The 15,348-nt window shown below is 43.0% G+C and overlaps 1 protein-coding gene across 8 annotated transcripts in view; it reads right to left on the minus strand.

Annotated features, from left to right (window-relative positions):
• Nucleotides 1-15,348, minus strand: part of arhgap23a (Rho GTPase activating protein 23a) — a 63,953-nt gene that overhangs the window by 29,336 nt on the left and 19,269 nt on the right. For 3 of the 8 annotated variants that reach the window (XM_020632556.3, XM_065964253.1, XM_065964252.1), the window contains exon 1: nucleotides 3,459-4,542. The exons of 2 other annotated variants lie outside the window; for them this stretch is intronic. In XM_020632556.3, the coding sequence (XP_020488212.2) occupies nucleotides 3,459-3,701 (243 nt within the window). In that variant the 5' untranslated portion in view covers nucleotides 3,702-4,542. Of the gene's footprint in view, nucleotides 1-1,107; nucleotides 1,245-3,458; nucleotides 4,543-15,348 lie in introns of those variants that run through there. 3 more of the 8 variants (XM_065964257.1, XM_065964254.1, XM_065964256.1) reach the window with 2 other exon arrangements.

A 15,348-nucleotide genomic window follows, 5' to 3' on the forward strand; every position in this document is an offset into this window, starting at 1 on the left:
GTTTTCACCCAAAAGACAAAAAAGTCTGAACTTGCTGACATGCTCCATCCTCTCCCAGCTTTGAGACACTCAGTTCAACCAACAGGCAGCTGGAAAAAAAAATTCTGTGGTTTTCGGTCCTAACTTGACTTCCTATGTAAGCTCAGGGCACAGACATGGGGAACCTCGCTCTTATGTTATGCTGAGAAAAGAAGACGTTTGTTTTTTTTCCCCCCTTTCTCTTCAACTGGGAATGTATCCCTTCAGCGCTGAAATCTGGACACGTTTTCATCTGTTCAGGCTAATAATGTCTGAATACAGAGCCCTGAGGGATCCCAATTATGGCATGAAGATGACATCATTAAAAGAAATGTTGCACTGGGAACAAATGTTTTCGAATATGCAGAGCAACTCATGAAGCCACATAACAGCTTCCTATATTGAGTGGATGTTAAGTGGTTAAAGCTGTTTACTTAGACAACACACACACACACAAACCAGCAGCAAGCAAGTCATTGTGGATATTTCCTCTCCTGATTTTAATTAGGAGAGGAAATAGATAGATAGATTTTAATTAAAATTTGTTTAGGATGTCCATTGTTACCCCATCTCTGTTTTGATACTGTTGTAAATCAAATGTACAACTCCAGATTTCTACATATTGAAGAGCTCCTTCTGCTTTCCTGAAATCTAAATAAAAAAAAGTAAAAAGGAATCCATTCGAGATACTTTGAATACAGACATCAAGTCGACTTTTTTGTTCTTAAGACATAAGTCGTTGTCAGACTGTAGTCACAATTGTACAAGCGTACGTGTTGGTTAGCACACCTACACACAATCCTCTGCTCCCTCCATCCAGAGGAAAAGCAGCACGCAGGAATGCAGCGTCTGTCGGGGGAGCCGGGCTCCTGCTAAAACCCCAGCAGGGCAGAACAATAATGCTCTTTTAAAAAGCTGAGAGCTGCAACCTGTTTGAAAAGTGGAGCTTTACGGACGTTACAAATGCTGACGAGCCTTTAATCCTGACAGCCGCGGCTGTCTGCACTCAGGGCTGCCAAGAGAGACCAGAAGAGGAGAGGGATAGCGTGAAATGTCAACCACCTAGGACCTCACATTTCCTGCACTCACCGGCCACATGGAGGGAGCGCTCCACCACCTCTGCAGATCTAGATGCATCTTAAATCCAGAGAACGAGATGCATGATGAGTGTATGAATGTCCTGCTGTGCTCTAACGCTCCAACTGAAGAACACAACCTGCCTGACAAGCAAGGATTCAAATCTAAAGCAGCACGCACACAAGTTCAAATATCACTGTTTAATTTACATAACAAGTGTGCTTTATGAGCCAGGCATGTGTGTGTTTGCACGCACCTCAGTGTCAACATGAATATAATATGTGTGCTTAAAAACCAGTTCAACCCCATCGCAGGTTTTATGCAGATAAGGAATGATACAATGTCAGTCAAACTGGGTTTTCTACTTCTAGAGCCGTTGGATTGCTTTGTATGGATGATTTATTTTATTATTTTCACTTAAGAATCCTGGGCACAAGAAAAGGATTGAGAATAACTTCAACAGAGTTAGCGCAATAAGCTATGGCTGTTTCATGTCGTGATATTAATCAAAACCGGTTCTGATGCAGAATAAGAGAAAATGAATGATGCAAATGTAAAAAGCATGCAGACACAGTATCTATCAATCAGACCGTGCAACTTGGCATCAACAGTTAGTTTACTCCTCACTCCAACTGAAACAGACACCTCTCTCCTAAAACAACAGTGTACATTATGTGTTTGTCCCAGCTGTGTGTGCGTACAGCCTCTCTCTCTCTCTCTCTCTCTCTCTCTCCTTCCCCCCACACCTACATTCCTGATTGTGCCACATTTCTTTAACTGTGTCAATGAGAGAGAGAGAGAGAGAGAGAGAGAGAGAGAGAGATATGGGGGATGCTAACAACCTATATCCACATGTATGCAGACTCTGGAATGAGTTCATGTGGGGAAGTGATGTCCTGAATTCTGAGGGCAGTCACCATGAGGAGTGGTTGGGGGGTGGGGGGGTGGGGGGGGATGCACAATTGTACAGATCCACAGGGCCTCGCTACAAGTGGCACTCTGGAGTGTTCTAATGTATCTTTGGCTGCTAATTAGAAACCGCTTCAAGGAAAGAAAGGGTCAAGATGCCACATGTACAGTGGCAGATTGATAGATTGTTTGGTAGCTGAGGCTAATCAACTTCACTTAATTTTGTCCATAGATTTACCATCTTTTAAGCGTAATGTGTATTTTTGATGTAGAATTCATTGAATATATTACTTTAATTGTGTTTAAAAAATGTAATTTACATTGTGAAAGAAATTAAAGAGCTTGAAAAAGGTTTGAATTGTAATCTTAAAAAATATTTAAATGATTTATTTATGTATTGTCTGTCTTTATCAAACCTTTGTTCACCGTTATGTCACTGAATAGTCCCTCCCATCACAAAGAAAACCTTCCAAAAATCACGGCAGGATTCTGAAATAAAGAAGGCACGATACACCCAGCCCTGGCACGATACACACGCCAAGAGGGAAATTTCAGCTGTTGGGATTTTTTTTTGCATTCACATCCAGTAATACAAGTTGATGTCACGTTTCCCGGAAAAGCCTCAAACACAAGGAGCGCCAAACCGAAAAACAGCCCGAAGGCAAGACAAGTGCCTGCCTGGAGACGGTGAAAGGTTAAAGAATCTGTCGTCAAGTGAGTGGTTAACAGTTTAAAAACAATGGGTTCAGTTACACATGTACCCACGCAGCGGTTTGTGCCGAAGGATTGTGCTGACATCACTGTGTGTAATCTTATTCGTGCAGAACCACAGAAATGACCAAGGGGCTGCACACAACACGTTTTGCACAATCATGTTCCTGGGGGAGGAGTCGCTTACATGCTCCTCTTTAAGATCATTAGATTGTGAATGGACGAGATGATGGAAAGAAACTCAAAGAAAGCTACAATTTAAGGATCTACTGACTGCTTAAACTCAAAAACTCTTAAAAAAAAAAAAAAAAAAAAAAAACAGGCTTCAGTTTCTTGGCTGCAGAGATTTGAAAACCCGTTTTAAAATGTTTTATCAAACTGACATTGAATTGACAGACACATTACTAAGAGATGACACTACTCACGCTATTTGTGAACTGTTAATACCAAAGTTTCTGATATTTTACAGGCTAAAAGGTTTATCAGGTCACCTGAAAAATAAGAAATACCTTCCTTAGCATTTTATACACATTGTTCTATTCACATCATCATATAGCTGCATAGTAAAACATTAAAACTGATAGTCAATAAAATGGAATCATTCAACTACAACTTGTGAATCAGTGAATCTGTTATTAGTAACAGGACAGATTTCCCCAAGGCGACAATATCATTTGATTATAATGAATTGAAACCAGCCACTAATTGAAGCCACTAAAGGAACCTTAGTGACCTCTCCTTACCCTGAGCTGGTGAGAGCTCTGGCTGCGCCTAACAGGCATGCTGGGTGGCGTTGGTGCCGAGGTTGAACCTGTGGGGCCGCGGAGCACCGCCAACCAGATGCAGCGAGGTTCAGGGGCGCTGCAGTCCACCCCCACCGGGTTCTGGAAGCTCCAGTCAGACCCGGACAGAGCGGGGCACGGGAGCATAGCAGCGGGCATCGGGGCGTGGACTTTTCTCTGATCCGCCACCCTCAGCGCCCACATGGGCTGCTCAAGCCAGATGCAGAAATACAGATGATATAATCAAAGGAAAGAGGGAAAAAAAACGGGCGGGTCAGGCAGAGGGTAGAAAATCCTCCTCTGGGGTCCTCCTGTCATTCAAAAAACGAAATCTTCCGTCTCCTGGATCACCTCCATCACTGTCAGTCCTGATTCTGCAGAAACTTTAATCCCGCCGGTTCCACATCACAGCCTCCTAACCTCCGAGAAGCAGCTCTCTGAGACTCTCACACACACTCTCTGAGGGGCAGGGGAAGCAGAAGGCAGGCTCCTGGGCAGCATATGGAGGAGTGTGTGTGGCGCAGGGATCAGAGGTAGGTCTGGTTTCACTACAGACACACACACAGAGCGACTGACAGAGAGTGGCCCTCCTGTTGGTGTCCAGTGATGTTCTGTATACAAAGCCAGTCAGTCCACCCCCAAAAACACACACTACTGTCCCGGAGGGCTGGATCTTCTGTCTCTCCTCCCTCTCACTGCCCTCTCTCTCTCTTTCTTTCTTCCTTAGAGTGCCAAACAAATTCCCTTCATCTCACTCTCATCTCTTACTCTCGTTTTTTATTTTTCTTTCTCTTTTGTTTTTCTTCCTCATTCCATATCCAGACAATCACTTGCTCCCTCTCTCCTCATGAGCGACTAACACAGTCAGCAAACAAACAACTATGCTGTGTAGTAAACTGGAACCGGATTTTGTAGGCAAAAGTTGGGGTCCAGATGACGATATCCCCTGCAAGCTGCTGCCAAAAAGATAAATCCACAGTAGAGCTCTCTTGTGTTGCAGATGCATATAGAGGGAGCCCGGCGTTCGCACATGTGCTGCATGTGTGTGTGTGTGTGTGTGTGTGTGAGCGACACAAACACAGTGACAAAGCTGTGATCCCAGTGCTAAACTCCACAAAAGCCGGTCCTGCCTCCGCTGGCCCTCCCCTCCACCCAGAGGGGAGACAAACACAGAGAGAAAGAGAGAAAGAGGCCAATTTCCAGCACAAAGAGAAAAGAAAACATTTGCCTGGCTGCTGTGTTCACTGTTTCACTCCCTTTCTTTTTCGCTAAAGAGAGAAAAACATAGAAGAGGAAGATGGTAATTAGAGGAGAAAACGGGAAAGATGAAGGGTTTGAAAATAAGAAGGTCTGCTGCTGGATGTCAACATGACCTCCATACTCCTGCTCAAACACTCCTCCTCACAGGATCCAATCTGACACCTAACGCTAAATCAGTCAGTCCGTCTCCCACACAGCGGCAGAGTTCTCACCAAACAGCCAGGCGTCCAGGATTCCAGCGAGAGAGGTAGACAGGTGACCATGTTCTTTGAGACAATGCACTTTCCTCCGCTCTGACGTTGTGAACATGCCGCACATCCGTTACAGAGGAGGTTAGACAGGTTTCACCTGCCGCACAGCAGGGCAAGTACTAACCTGACCCGAGAGGGCCGACAGACCGTACACACAGACTGTACCCTCTGGATACCCACACCTCAGGGCTGAACAGTTTCAACATAATCCACTAAAATACTACAATATAATCAATATGATCAGTTCGATCTCTATTTATGTGTCTTTCTTTCCTTTAGTATTTATAGGAACAGATTTTCATTTGTTGAAACCACATGGCAGAACTCCTGTTTCTTGATTGGTTATTACAGAAAGTATTGTTTTACAGTTCAACATTGCAACATCTTTGGTGAAGATGACGGAATATCAAGAGACATATTTGAATCTATTTACAAATTCAAAAAGTAATATATGCCAACACTATAAGGGCCAACTCAGGATAGGAAAATAACTTGTTTTGTACAACATGTTAGTTAACCAAGGATGCTAAAGAGTTTTTTAACTGCCAACTTGGTTCAAAGCTGATCTTCACAGAGAGGGCGGAAATCTAGCAATGTTGATGCGAAAAGCTTTGGACGCAGCTCAAATGCGAACTGCAAATGTTTATCTGGTGGACACGAGTCCTCTTGATCAGTTAAGCTCTAAAACACTGGATCCTACACTTTACATAATGCCCCCAGCTTTCCATCACAGACTTCCAATCCAAAAACAAATCAAATAAAGTCCAACAACATAACTTAAAAAAAAAAATCAATCAGGAAAATGTTTCTCCTTTCTTTCAACTTATGATGGAAACACTGAACTGTTTGTTTCGACAGAGAACTGTCAAAGTGATGTCACTTGTTTGCTTAAATTACCTAACCTTAACATGCCAGTCAAATTCCAGCTATAGCGGCAAAGCCTCGGGTGTATCTCCTGGAAATGTTGTGTTTCGAACATATTCATTTGTCTTTATTCGTTTGAGGAACAATGCAGACATTTGTTTTTTTTAAGTTTCACTGCGTCACTTTTTAAGGACCTTTCCTGCAATAATAACGGACCCGGTTTAAGACCTAAGTGCAACTTCTCTGGTTTATAAAGTTTATATAGTCAGCACGCTTTCACATACATACACACTGTTTATATGGGAACACTAAAGGCTGAATCTACCACTAGCTCTCACACACATACACACATCCCACTGAGTCACAGTGGAGTATAAATATACAGGCTATGTAATTTGTGTTCCTCATAAAGTCAGAGGGCTGTGGGGGGGTTTCTCTTCTCTCTCCTTCTCTGTGGTACAACACACCACCAGGCGGAACCGCCCTTCTGACAGAGGAGAGTGGATCACCGGCGAGTGCAGGAGAGGGTCCGATTCTTTCCAGGAGGGAGAGATATGTAAAAAAAAAAATAATAAAAAAAAAGACCTCACCCTGTGAGTAGAAAAAAATCACAGACGGCTGTCAGAGCAGCAGCTGAATGGATCAGACGTGTGAAAAGCCAGATGAGGGTTTAATATCTGAAAATATACAAGCCCTCTATTTCGCAGTGGCAGCACAGAGTGGGGTTTTCATATCAAATTATTCCTGATAACAGTTAGCTTTGGCGAGGGGACAGCATGGCCTAATTTGGAAACAAAAGGTCTCTGTGTGTGCAGCTCCCTCTTCTTCTTTCTCTCTTCACCTCATGGCATTTACAAAAAGAAGCATAAAGAGGGTAAAAACAAGCGTAAAACACAAAAGGCCTTGACTTACAGTTTACATGGAGGAGGACACGCAGTCACACATGAAGAGTTGTGACAATAACACTTTTTCTCACCGCTGACCCACACTGTCTGCACAAACCTGAGCGCACAGGCAGTCGTTATAGAGGTCTAATGCACATCAGCGCAGCATAACGCCCCTATCAGATGATTTGATGGCTGAGTAAACTCTATGCAACCTGGAGAGTATGCAGACTTCATATTAAGGATTTCTTTCATCAAAACCTGGCAGCTCAAAGCTCTTGATGTCAGAAAATCAAAGGCAGACACGCGCTGCTAATCTCTGAGGAGCGACGCCTCGTTGCCTCCTGCCCTGGCCTCCTCCGCTCTCTGATAACAAACACATCAGTGGAAAAGTGAAAGGAGGGAGGGAAGGAGGGAGGTAATGCCGGTGTAACGGACGGATTAGTTTAGTGATACGTTTTAATCCCCTTAACACTCATAACATGACCATGAGCCAAAAGATTTACACGGAGGCCTAACACTTGTTTTTTTTTTTGTTTTAAGAGTGGCCAGACAAAAAAGTTTCCTACAGAGGTTCAAGAAAGAGGAATCCGCTGAAGAAACGCACATGAAAGAGATTGAAGAGTAAGACGGCTGAATGAGGCTGAAGTTGGCGTGTCACAAACAAACCAGGCTGCTGCAGACACAATCATGGGGTGTTGTCTCTAAACACAGGCAGTGGATATTTAGGAAAAACTTGCAGTAAGGGTCAATGAAGGACAGTCTGAGGTTCCTGCTCACCATGAAACTCAAAAAAAAAAAAACAGATGAGCCAAGACAGAGATGGAAGGATTCCTTTAACACCAGAATGTGAAGCTTTGAAAGCCTGAGAGTGACTCCTGTCCCCTACTGGTGAGAGAAAAGCTGTGCTGACACGCCGCTGACTCAACATGTGGCACCAGAGGTTTTCATGGTTTCAAGCAGCTTCCACATGACTTTTCAGTCATCACAAATGTGCTGTTAATGAAATAAAGTGAAACAAAGAGAGCCACAAAAATAAGCATGATGACCAGCGGTGGTTTCCAGCCTGCCAAAGAGTTCAAAGGAGGAATCTGGAGAGTCATTATATAACTAAGGGGATTTAAGACAATTTAGTCTAAATGTTGTTGGAAAGCTGATTTAATTTTAAATACTGCACTTTAGTCTTTTTTTTTAACCTCCAAATACAACATTTGAGAAGGTAAAAATTACTTTCACTCATGACTTAAAGAGGCAAAGGACTGAGGCTTGGTAGTTTTGCATTTTTCTTGAAATCTATTTTGTGGAATATTTCGCCTACAGGGAAAAAACAATATGTTAAAGGTTGGAAAGATTTTCAAGTTAAATTTCCAATTTCCAAAAGATTAAGTTAATAAATAGAAAATTAAAAATCTTAATTTTTCATTGTTCAATGTATTCATTTTGTTCAGTTATTTAAAAACAAAAAATATTGTGCAACACCAAGTTCTTGCCTCTGACATACATTGATGGAGTCATTATCTGTTGAGAGAAACATATTAAGATATGAATATATATAAGATAAAAAAAAATGTTTTAGCAAGTTAATGAGTTTTAAATCTCCAGTAAATCCCAGTGCCTTCTAACCTTTAGGCCTACTTGTCTACATTCAGTGTGTAGTTACCACTCAGCAGCCACTAGAGGGCAGCTGTGACACAGAATTTAACTAACGGCAGATGGGTGGGGGTGACAGAGCAAAGGGTGGGGACACAACATGCGGCCATATACCACCACACTTTTATGCTGAGATGGCTCAAGCAGGGATGTGAATATGTAAGTATGTATGTGTGTGTTGGGGGGGGGGGGTTTGTCTTCACAACCTGCGAGTACTTATCATTTCTCTTATGTCAGGTACTAATTAATAACATGAGAGGCGGCTGAGAGAGGGCAGCCGGAGATCACAGAGGTCACACCTGTTGTGGCTTTGAGGAGGAAACTCGGGGAGTCCAGAGACAAGAGCAGGTGGACTCTGTAGAGGAGAAATGTGTGCGAGGGTCAGATATCCTATCAACCCACAGCTGAGGGGAGCTGGGTGGTCTGAGCAGGACTGATACAATAACAACAACAACGATGTCCAGCTTACTCCAGGAGGATGGAGGATTAAAGTGTTTAAGGCAGCCCACCTGACCATGTGTTCCTCCTCAAGGAAGCTAACGCATTATGCATGCATTCTTTACTTGCATGTCTGAGTCTGTGTGTGTGTGTATGTGTGTGTGTGTGTGTTACACTGCAGTCTGTCGGCATGAAAACATTTATGAAACAACACTTCATCTTTACATCACACCCTCACAGGTCCAAATATTAATTATGTATAACATTTTCCTAATTATTGACACAAACTGCTGCCAAACACTTGCAAAGGCTGCAACTGACTGATCAGTATTCCCTTGTGATTATTCCTTTAATCTAGTAAATGTGCGCAAATAGGACAAAATGCCAATCTCAATTTCCTAAAATCACGGAGGCATCTTTATCAGTGTCGAGTCCAAAAACTTCCATTTACTATTACAGTCGACTCAGAAAAAACACCAAATTCATGACTACAAATATTCAATTTTGTCAGAGAACAGCTTAAAAAACTGTAAATGCCCAGTAAGTAGAGATATTCAAGAGAGAAAAGCAGCAAACCATCATTTTTCAGCAGATTTAACCCATCGATGTTGGCAGTCTTTCCTGATAAATTACTCTAAAAATATCAACTATTTATCAGAATTTCAAAACAATGTGTGTCCCACTTTAATGGTCTGATATGTCTCATTTCTCAAGAGATCCGTTGATAGTGTAACTAATGAGCTCTGGTTGAAACAGGACGCCGTGAACAATTCATGTTGGCTGAAGCAAAACTGAAAACCCTGCCAAATAGATGAAAAAGCACATTTGGGATTAATAACACACACAAAAAAAGTGATTGGCTCATGCTACATCTGCCACAAGGGAGTGTGGGATACATGAGTCAGCCAGCCAGCCAAGCTTCTACGTCGGCAAAAAGAAAAACGCCTGATAGGGAGAGAGAGCACAAAAGGGGGCGGGGGGCTAACAGATGTTGGAAAGCAAGCACTGGGGGGATTTCTTTTTTTACCAAGAATAAAAAATGAGGGCAGAGTGAGTGATCTAAAGCAGAAACAGGAACGAGGAAGTAGAAAGAAGCAGCTGGTGAACTAAGGGAGGAGAGGGGGTTTGACACAGTTGTAGCTATGATAGAAATGACACATACGTACTCACAGATACACTCTAAGTACTTACATTCACTCCCTCCTCACCCTGCCCCCTCATCAGCAGCCAAAAGAAATCTTTGACTAAACAACACAGCTACCAGCATGCGTGCACGTCGACTGAAATCTTCCGATGTTGATGAATTATTCAAAGCTGTAAGACGTTGTGTGTGTGACTGTGTTTGCAGGAGGATGATCTGTCACATTTGACCCCGTTTCAGAAAAAGAGGTTATTTCCTCAGCTGAGCAACACTTATTCTCAAGGGTAGCGTATCAGTTGTGATTCAAACTGTAAGTAAGAGCATGCATGAATGAGAGAAGGTGATATTGATGGAGAGAAGCCACAACTAAGCGCACAGAGCCATTATGCTTCCCAGCTCAGCTAAGTGGAGAGACGGTGCCGCTCCACTTTAACCTGATTAGCAGGGAGTGTCTCCACCAGGTCAACTCCTCAACAAGAATCTCTGAAGGTTAGAAGTTTTCTTCAGAACACCTTATAAAACAATTTCTCAGCTGATATAACAAAAACGAATGCATAACTGATATAGCACTTTTGATACAGATACAAAAATGATTATAAGAAGTCTGCAGTTCGTTTGCTGAACTGTAAAGCAGGACACGGTGAAGTGTGCTGAGATAAGCCAACGTCAGCAAGTTGAAATGCTCACAGTCACAATGCTAATGTGTTGATGTTTAGCATGTATAGTGATTTTGATGTCGAGTGTGTGAGCATGCTAAGGTTTATTATTAGCTCTTTACAGAAAAGTAAAGCTGAGGCAGATGGGAGTGTTATTGGTTCCAGAGGCATTGGGCGTGACAACCAAGTAGATAAGATTTGGTTTTCAAGCCCAAGTAAAAGTCAGGAGATCCATGAAATCATGAAGATGTCTTTAACATCTATAGCAACCAACCACAGCTAGCATAGCTTAAATGTTAAATAAAAAAAAAAAAAGCATATTTCTCGATTTTCACGGAGTAACGTGATCTTGTCCAGCCACTCAGGGTTCCTCCAGCGAATGCTGTCAATATGCAGGTTGTCAGGCTTCATTCTGACACCCATCTTCAACCTAATCACAGTCCCCCATCACCCATCAGCCATCACATCCACACTGACAGTTGCCATGAGAACCAACAAAGTGCCTCTATTCCAGCCTGAGAAAAAACCCTGCAGGGGGACGAGTTTGACAGCGGAGACCTTTACGCTCATTACAGGTTTCAAATTGGCTTTCACAGCTGATGTTTTGGTGTGTGAAGGTCCACGACATAAACCGGTCTACACCTCCAAACTGGAAACATGAGCTAGGCAGTGAAAAGGTGTTTTGAATTTCATAAGATATATGGACGTCTGACAGCCAGTGAGAGTTGTTTTTTTTCCTTTCTTGCTAACATAACCTGCGAGCTTGTAGATCCAACTGGTGACTAGGAATGTGTGACTCAAAACAAATCTGTTCCAGTTAAACGTGTGATATCTTTGAAAACAGCATGCAGACGTTGAATGTAATCAAATATGGACGAAGAGACAAACAACTCTGAAGCGGCTGAATCCTGCTGTTCCTGGGTGCCACAATGAAGGCGGCCGGCTATAGGTTAAACTCCAAGCTGGGCTTCCTTTTGAGTGAACACATCTGTCTCCTAACATATATACACTATATATATACCAGGATGCCTTATGACGACATCTGGCAAAAAGCTAACCCTGCTCCCCTTGCAATGTAACCCCCTTCCTCCTCGCCTCTCTTCTCCTCTGTACTGACCACAACCGCTGGGAGCAATCAGAGCGTCACGTCTGAGCTCCGCTGCAATAAAAGCCAACCCCCCCCTACATCCATTTTTTTTTCTGCCTCTTCTCCTCGTCTCTTTCTTTGCTGGTTGTTTTCAGGAGCAGGCCTCAGCAGTAGAAAACCACAGGGCTCTAGCAGGCCTCTCCCAACCCCCGTCTTCATCTACGTCTGGGCATCAGACAGCCCCTTCTTCCCCCTCCACAAGCCCAGATGTATATATTTAGCTCATCTTTGCCTCTGTGTAATTAGCAGATGAAAATTATAACTTTGGAAATGGGAGATGACGTCATTGCTCTCCTTGGCTGAAGATGGAGCTGGATCCAACAGCGTGCCTCAGCCTATAGGCCTAAAACCAGGCATCAGTCCAAGATTTGGGGCGTGGTGGAGGCGATGCTGAGCCAGGTTGGGACGTTACATGAGCCAGAGAGGAGGAAAAAAAAAAAGAAAGCAGGACTGCAGAAGGAGCCTGAATGTTTATTAGAGCAAGTGAGATGGCCTGCCTGCCTGCTTCCAGCAGACCCTGGAGTTTCCATTTGAGGTCATCTGGTTTTTACATTCCTGCCAAGCACCAGTGCTCACACCAGGCTGTGGAAGTCCTCCATCGCTCTTTTCGCACAGGATTGTAGAGTCCAGGGTATAAAAGGGGAGTCCCAGGGTGTTGAGTAGCCATTTGGGGAGTGAGGGAGAGTTTAATTTCATCAAAATGACCTACTGAGAGTATGTGATCACCTAGGAATCTGTAGATTATGTCTGGATATTTGACGATTGCTGGTACATGCACTACTTTTACAGATGCACTCAAGCATGGCACAACCCTGACTTGCGTCTGGACAAATTCAAGGAATCTAAAAGTCAAAGGATTCACAGAGATTTTCAAATCTTTCTTTGAGAATGTCCCAAATTCCAATCTGTTTTCTAACACTCATGACTCTCTCTGCACACTCACACTGACCTCTTTCAGCCCCAAACAAACAGGGCCACTGCGTAAGAGATATCCACACAACATAATCAATTAGTGCAAGAATTTTCAGGCGAACAAATCAAATCTTCTCTCCTGAAAATTTGACATTTTCTACGATCTGCCCGAAGCCCAAAGCAAAGGCATTGCATGTTATGTAAGAGACCAAGCAAAATGAGCCTCCTTTCTCACACTGTTGACCGATGAATAGCAAACGTTGCTGGCCTTTTCATCCCGCTTCCTACTCCTCTCATGGTCGGTCCCCAGTTGCACAAAGATGGTATAAAGATACAGCCCAGCATGTTTTGAATACAGGATCAGCCCACCACGCTATCGTATCATCTGCCTGCTCCTTCCTGTTGACACTCGACTGCAAAAAAAAAAAGGGACATCTCCAGAGGACAGAGATGATGCTGCTGGTGTCTCTTGTTTTGGCTGATATTCATGGCACTGCCCTGTGTGTGTTTAATATAATGATAAGATCCATATGCCAGCCTGATGCTGATGTCTGTACCCTGTCTTTAGCCTCTGTCACTCTGTATTAGAGGTTTTTTTTACTGCCTGCATGGCAACGACTAAAGAGTCTGAGACTGTTGACCCTGAAGATATAAACTGTCCTCTGACGTTTCATGGCTTGTTTCAACCCCAGAAAAAAGGGTCAGATATGTAGCCTCAAGGGATCACACGTCTCGGTTGTATTCGTCTTTTAGCTGCCCAATGGGAAGACTGTGAACGACCAGGACTGTTGACATGAAGCTCACACACACACACACACACACACACACACACACACACATGTTGTCAGTCTGTTATGCAGATGAAAGACACACTGGTTCTGCTTACAGCTGAGAGGAATGCTGATAAAACATGAAGTCCTGTTAGTTTTCATTTTAACTAAGCAGTGGATGTGCAAAAATGAAACCCGAACCAACCGTACATGTGCAAACGCCTTCTTCTTTAAAGAAGACATTTTGTTTAGAGAAAAAGAATAAGAATCAAAATTAAACTTTTTAAATGGCTGCAGAACTTTAAAAATGAAAGCAGCAGTTATAGAGGGGAGCATCCTGGAATGAGATGACCATAGAAGGCAACAAAGAGCAGTCAGCAATAGCTCAAAGTCTCAGGGAAGTGAGAGAAGAGAAAGCTGGAATTTGGGAAGGGTTAGAGAGTATAAAAAAAGAAGCACTCCATCAACAAGGATGGTGACACATATAACAGGAGAAAGCAAATAAAGGTGGAAGAAGCTGTGAGAGATGCGAGCGGGAACACAGCGCAACAAAAACTTGCAAAACCAGAATCTGGAGTGGAGTGGCGCTTACTGCCACGTTTTTCATCAGATGGCGTGATGCCTGATGATGTGAATGCAAATTCATCGGAAACAGACCATGACAGTGACTGATACAGGATCACAGTGAAAAACACGAGTCCCTGAGATAAATCAAGAAACACACAGGCTGAGAGCAGTCAAGTGCAAACTGAACTAAGGATTGATAGAAGGGTGTGGGGGGACTTTTCATTACCATTAGGATAGTATGGAGCTGTATGGTTGATAACTATTGGCCAAGGGCGGTGGAGGACCCTACTATACATCATGTGTCACACATGATCTGCTAGTTTTCCAGCGAAATGGATGCAACCACATAAAGTTTGTAAGGCAGATTTTTTAGCTGAAATAACTTGAGTATCATTTTCCACATTTAACAAAGATCTAATTCAGTCCGTTGTGATGCTCAAGTTCCCTTCCTGAAAACTGACCTGGATTTTTCTTGTGTGTTAATGTAATGTATGTGTTACCTAAATTCACACTGTTTCTTTAACTACAGTGACTGTACAATATGAAAGCGGTCAGATTTTGGATCATTTGCACTCACAGAAAAAACAAAAACACATCAACATTTGCCTTTAAAGTTAATCTTAGCAAGATGGTACACATGAGGCAGTATTCTGCCGGACCAGCAGACATCAGCAAAACCACAGCGCTCTATCTCTTCCCAGCATCCACAGCTCCTCATGAGATTCTCGATAATCTGTGTCCCGTGATTTTAGCTGGACTGTCAAAACAACCCCCACCTCCTTCCCAAGACTGCTTACAAATAGTCAGAAAAGCATGACTGATAAGAGAATATGTGTGTGTGTGTGTGTGTGTGTGTGTGTGTGTGTGCTCACAGTCACACAGCAGCACTTTGGCCCAGGTTGTTCAGGAAGTAGAGATAGATGTCTGTGAGTCATCCCACTCAGTTCATCAACTCAAAACCCGAGCTTGGATGGATGTCTGCTGGCATTCTGCCACACACTGTATAAACAACGAAAGGAGAACCTCCCAAACAGTCACATTTCAGTACAGCCAGCAAACATCATCGAAATGATCAGACAGAAATCTTCGGATGAAAACAAGAGCACTTTAAAAAGGTATAGCATCTCAGAAAACAAAGACTGAACATCTGAGTGAGAGTAATGTACGTTATGCCATGTGGAAATTATCTTTATTCAGAGCATAAAGAAATGAGATGCTTCAAACTTAAATTTACATTTCCAAATTTGCATTTACAGTTTCAAACTACACATTACACAAAAGGCAAAATGTGAAGCTGCAGATGTTGAGTAT

Source organism: Labrus bergylta, chromosome 16, assembly GCF_963930695.1.
Source record: "Labrus bergylta chromosome 16, fLabBer1.1, whole genome shotgun sequence".
NCBI classification, from domain to species: Eukaryota; Metazoa; Chordata; class Actinopteri; order Labriformes; family Labridae; genus Labrus; species Labrus bergylta.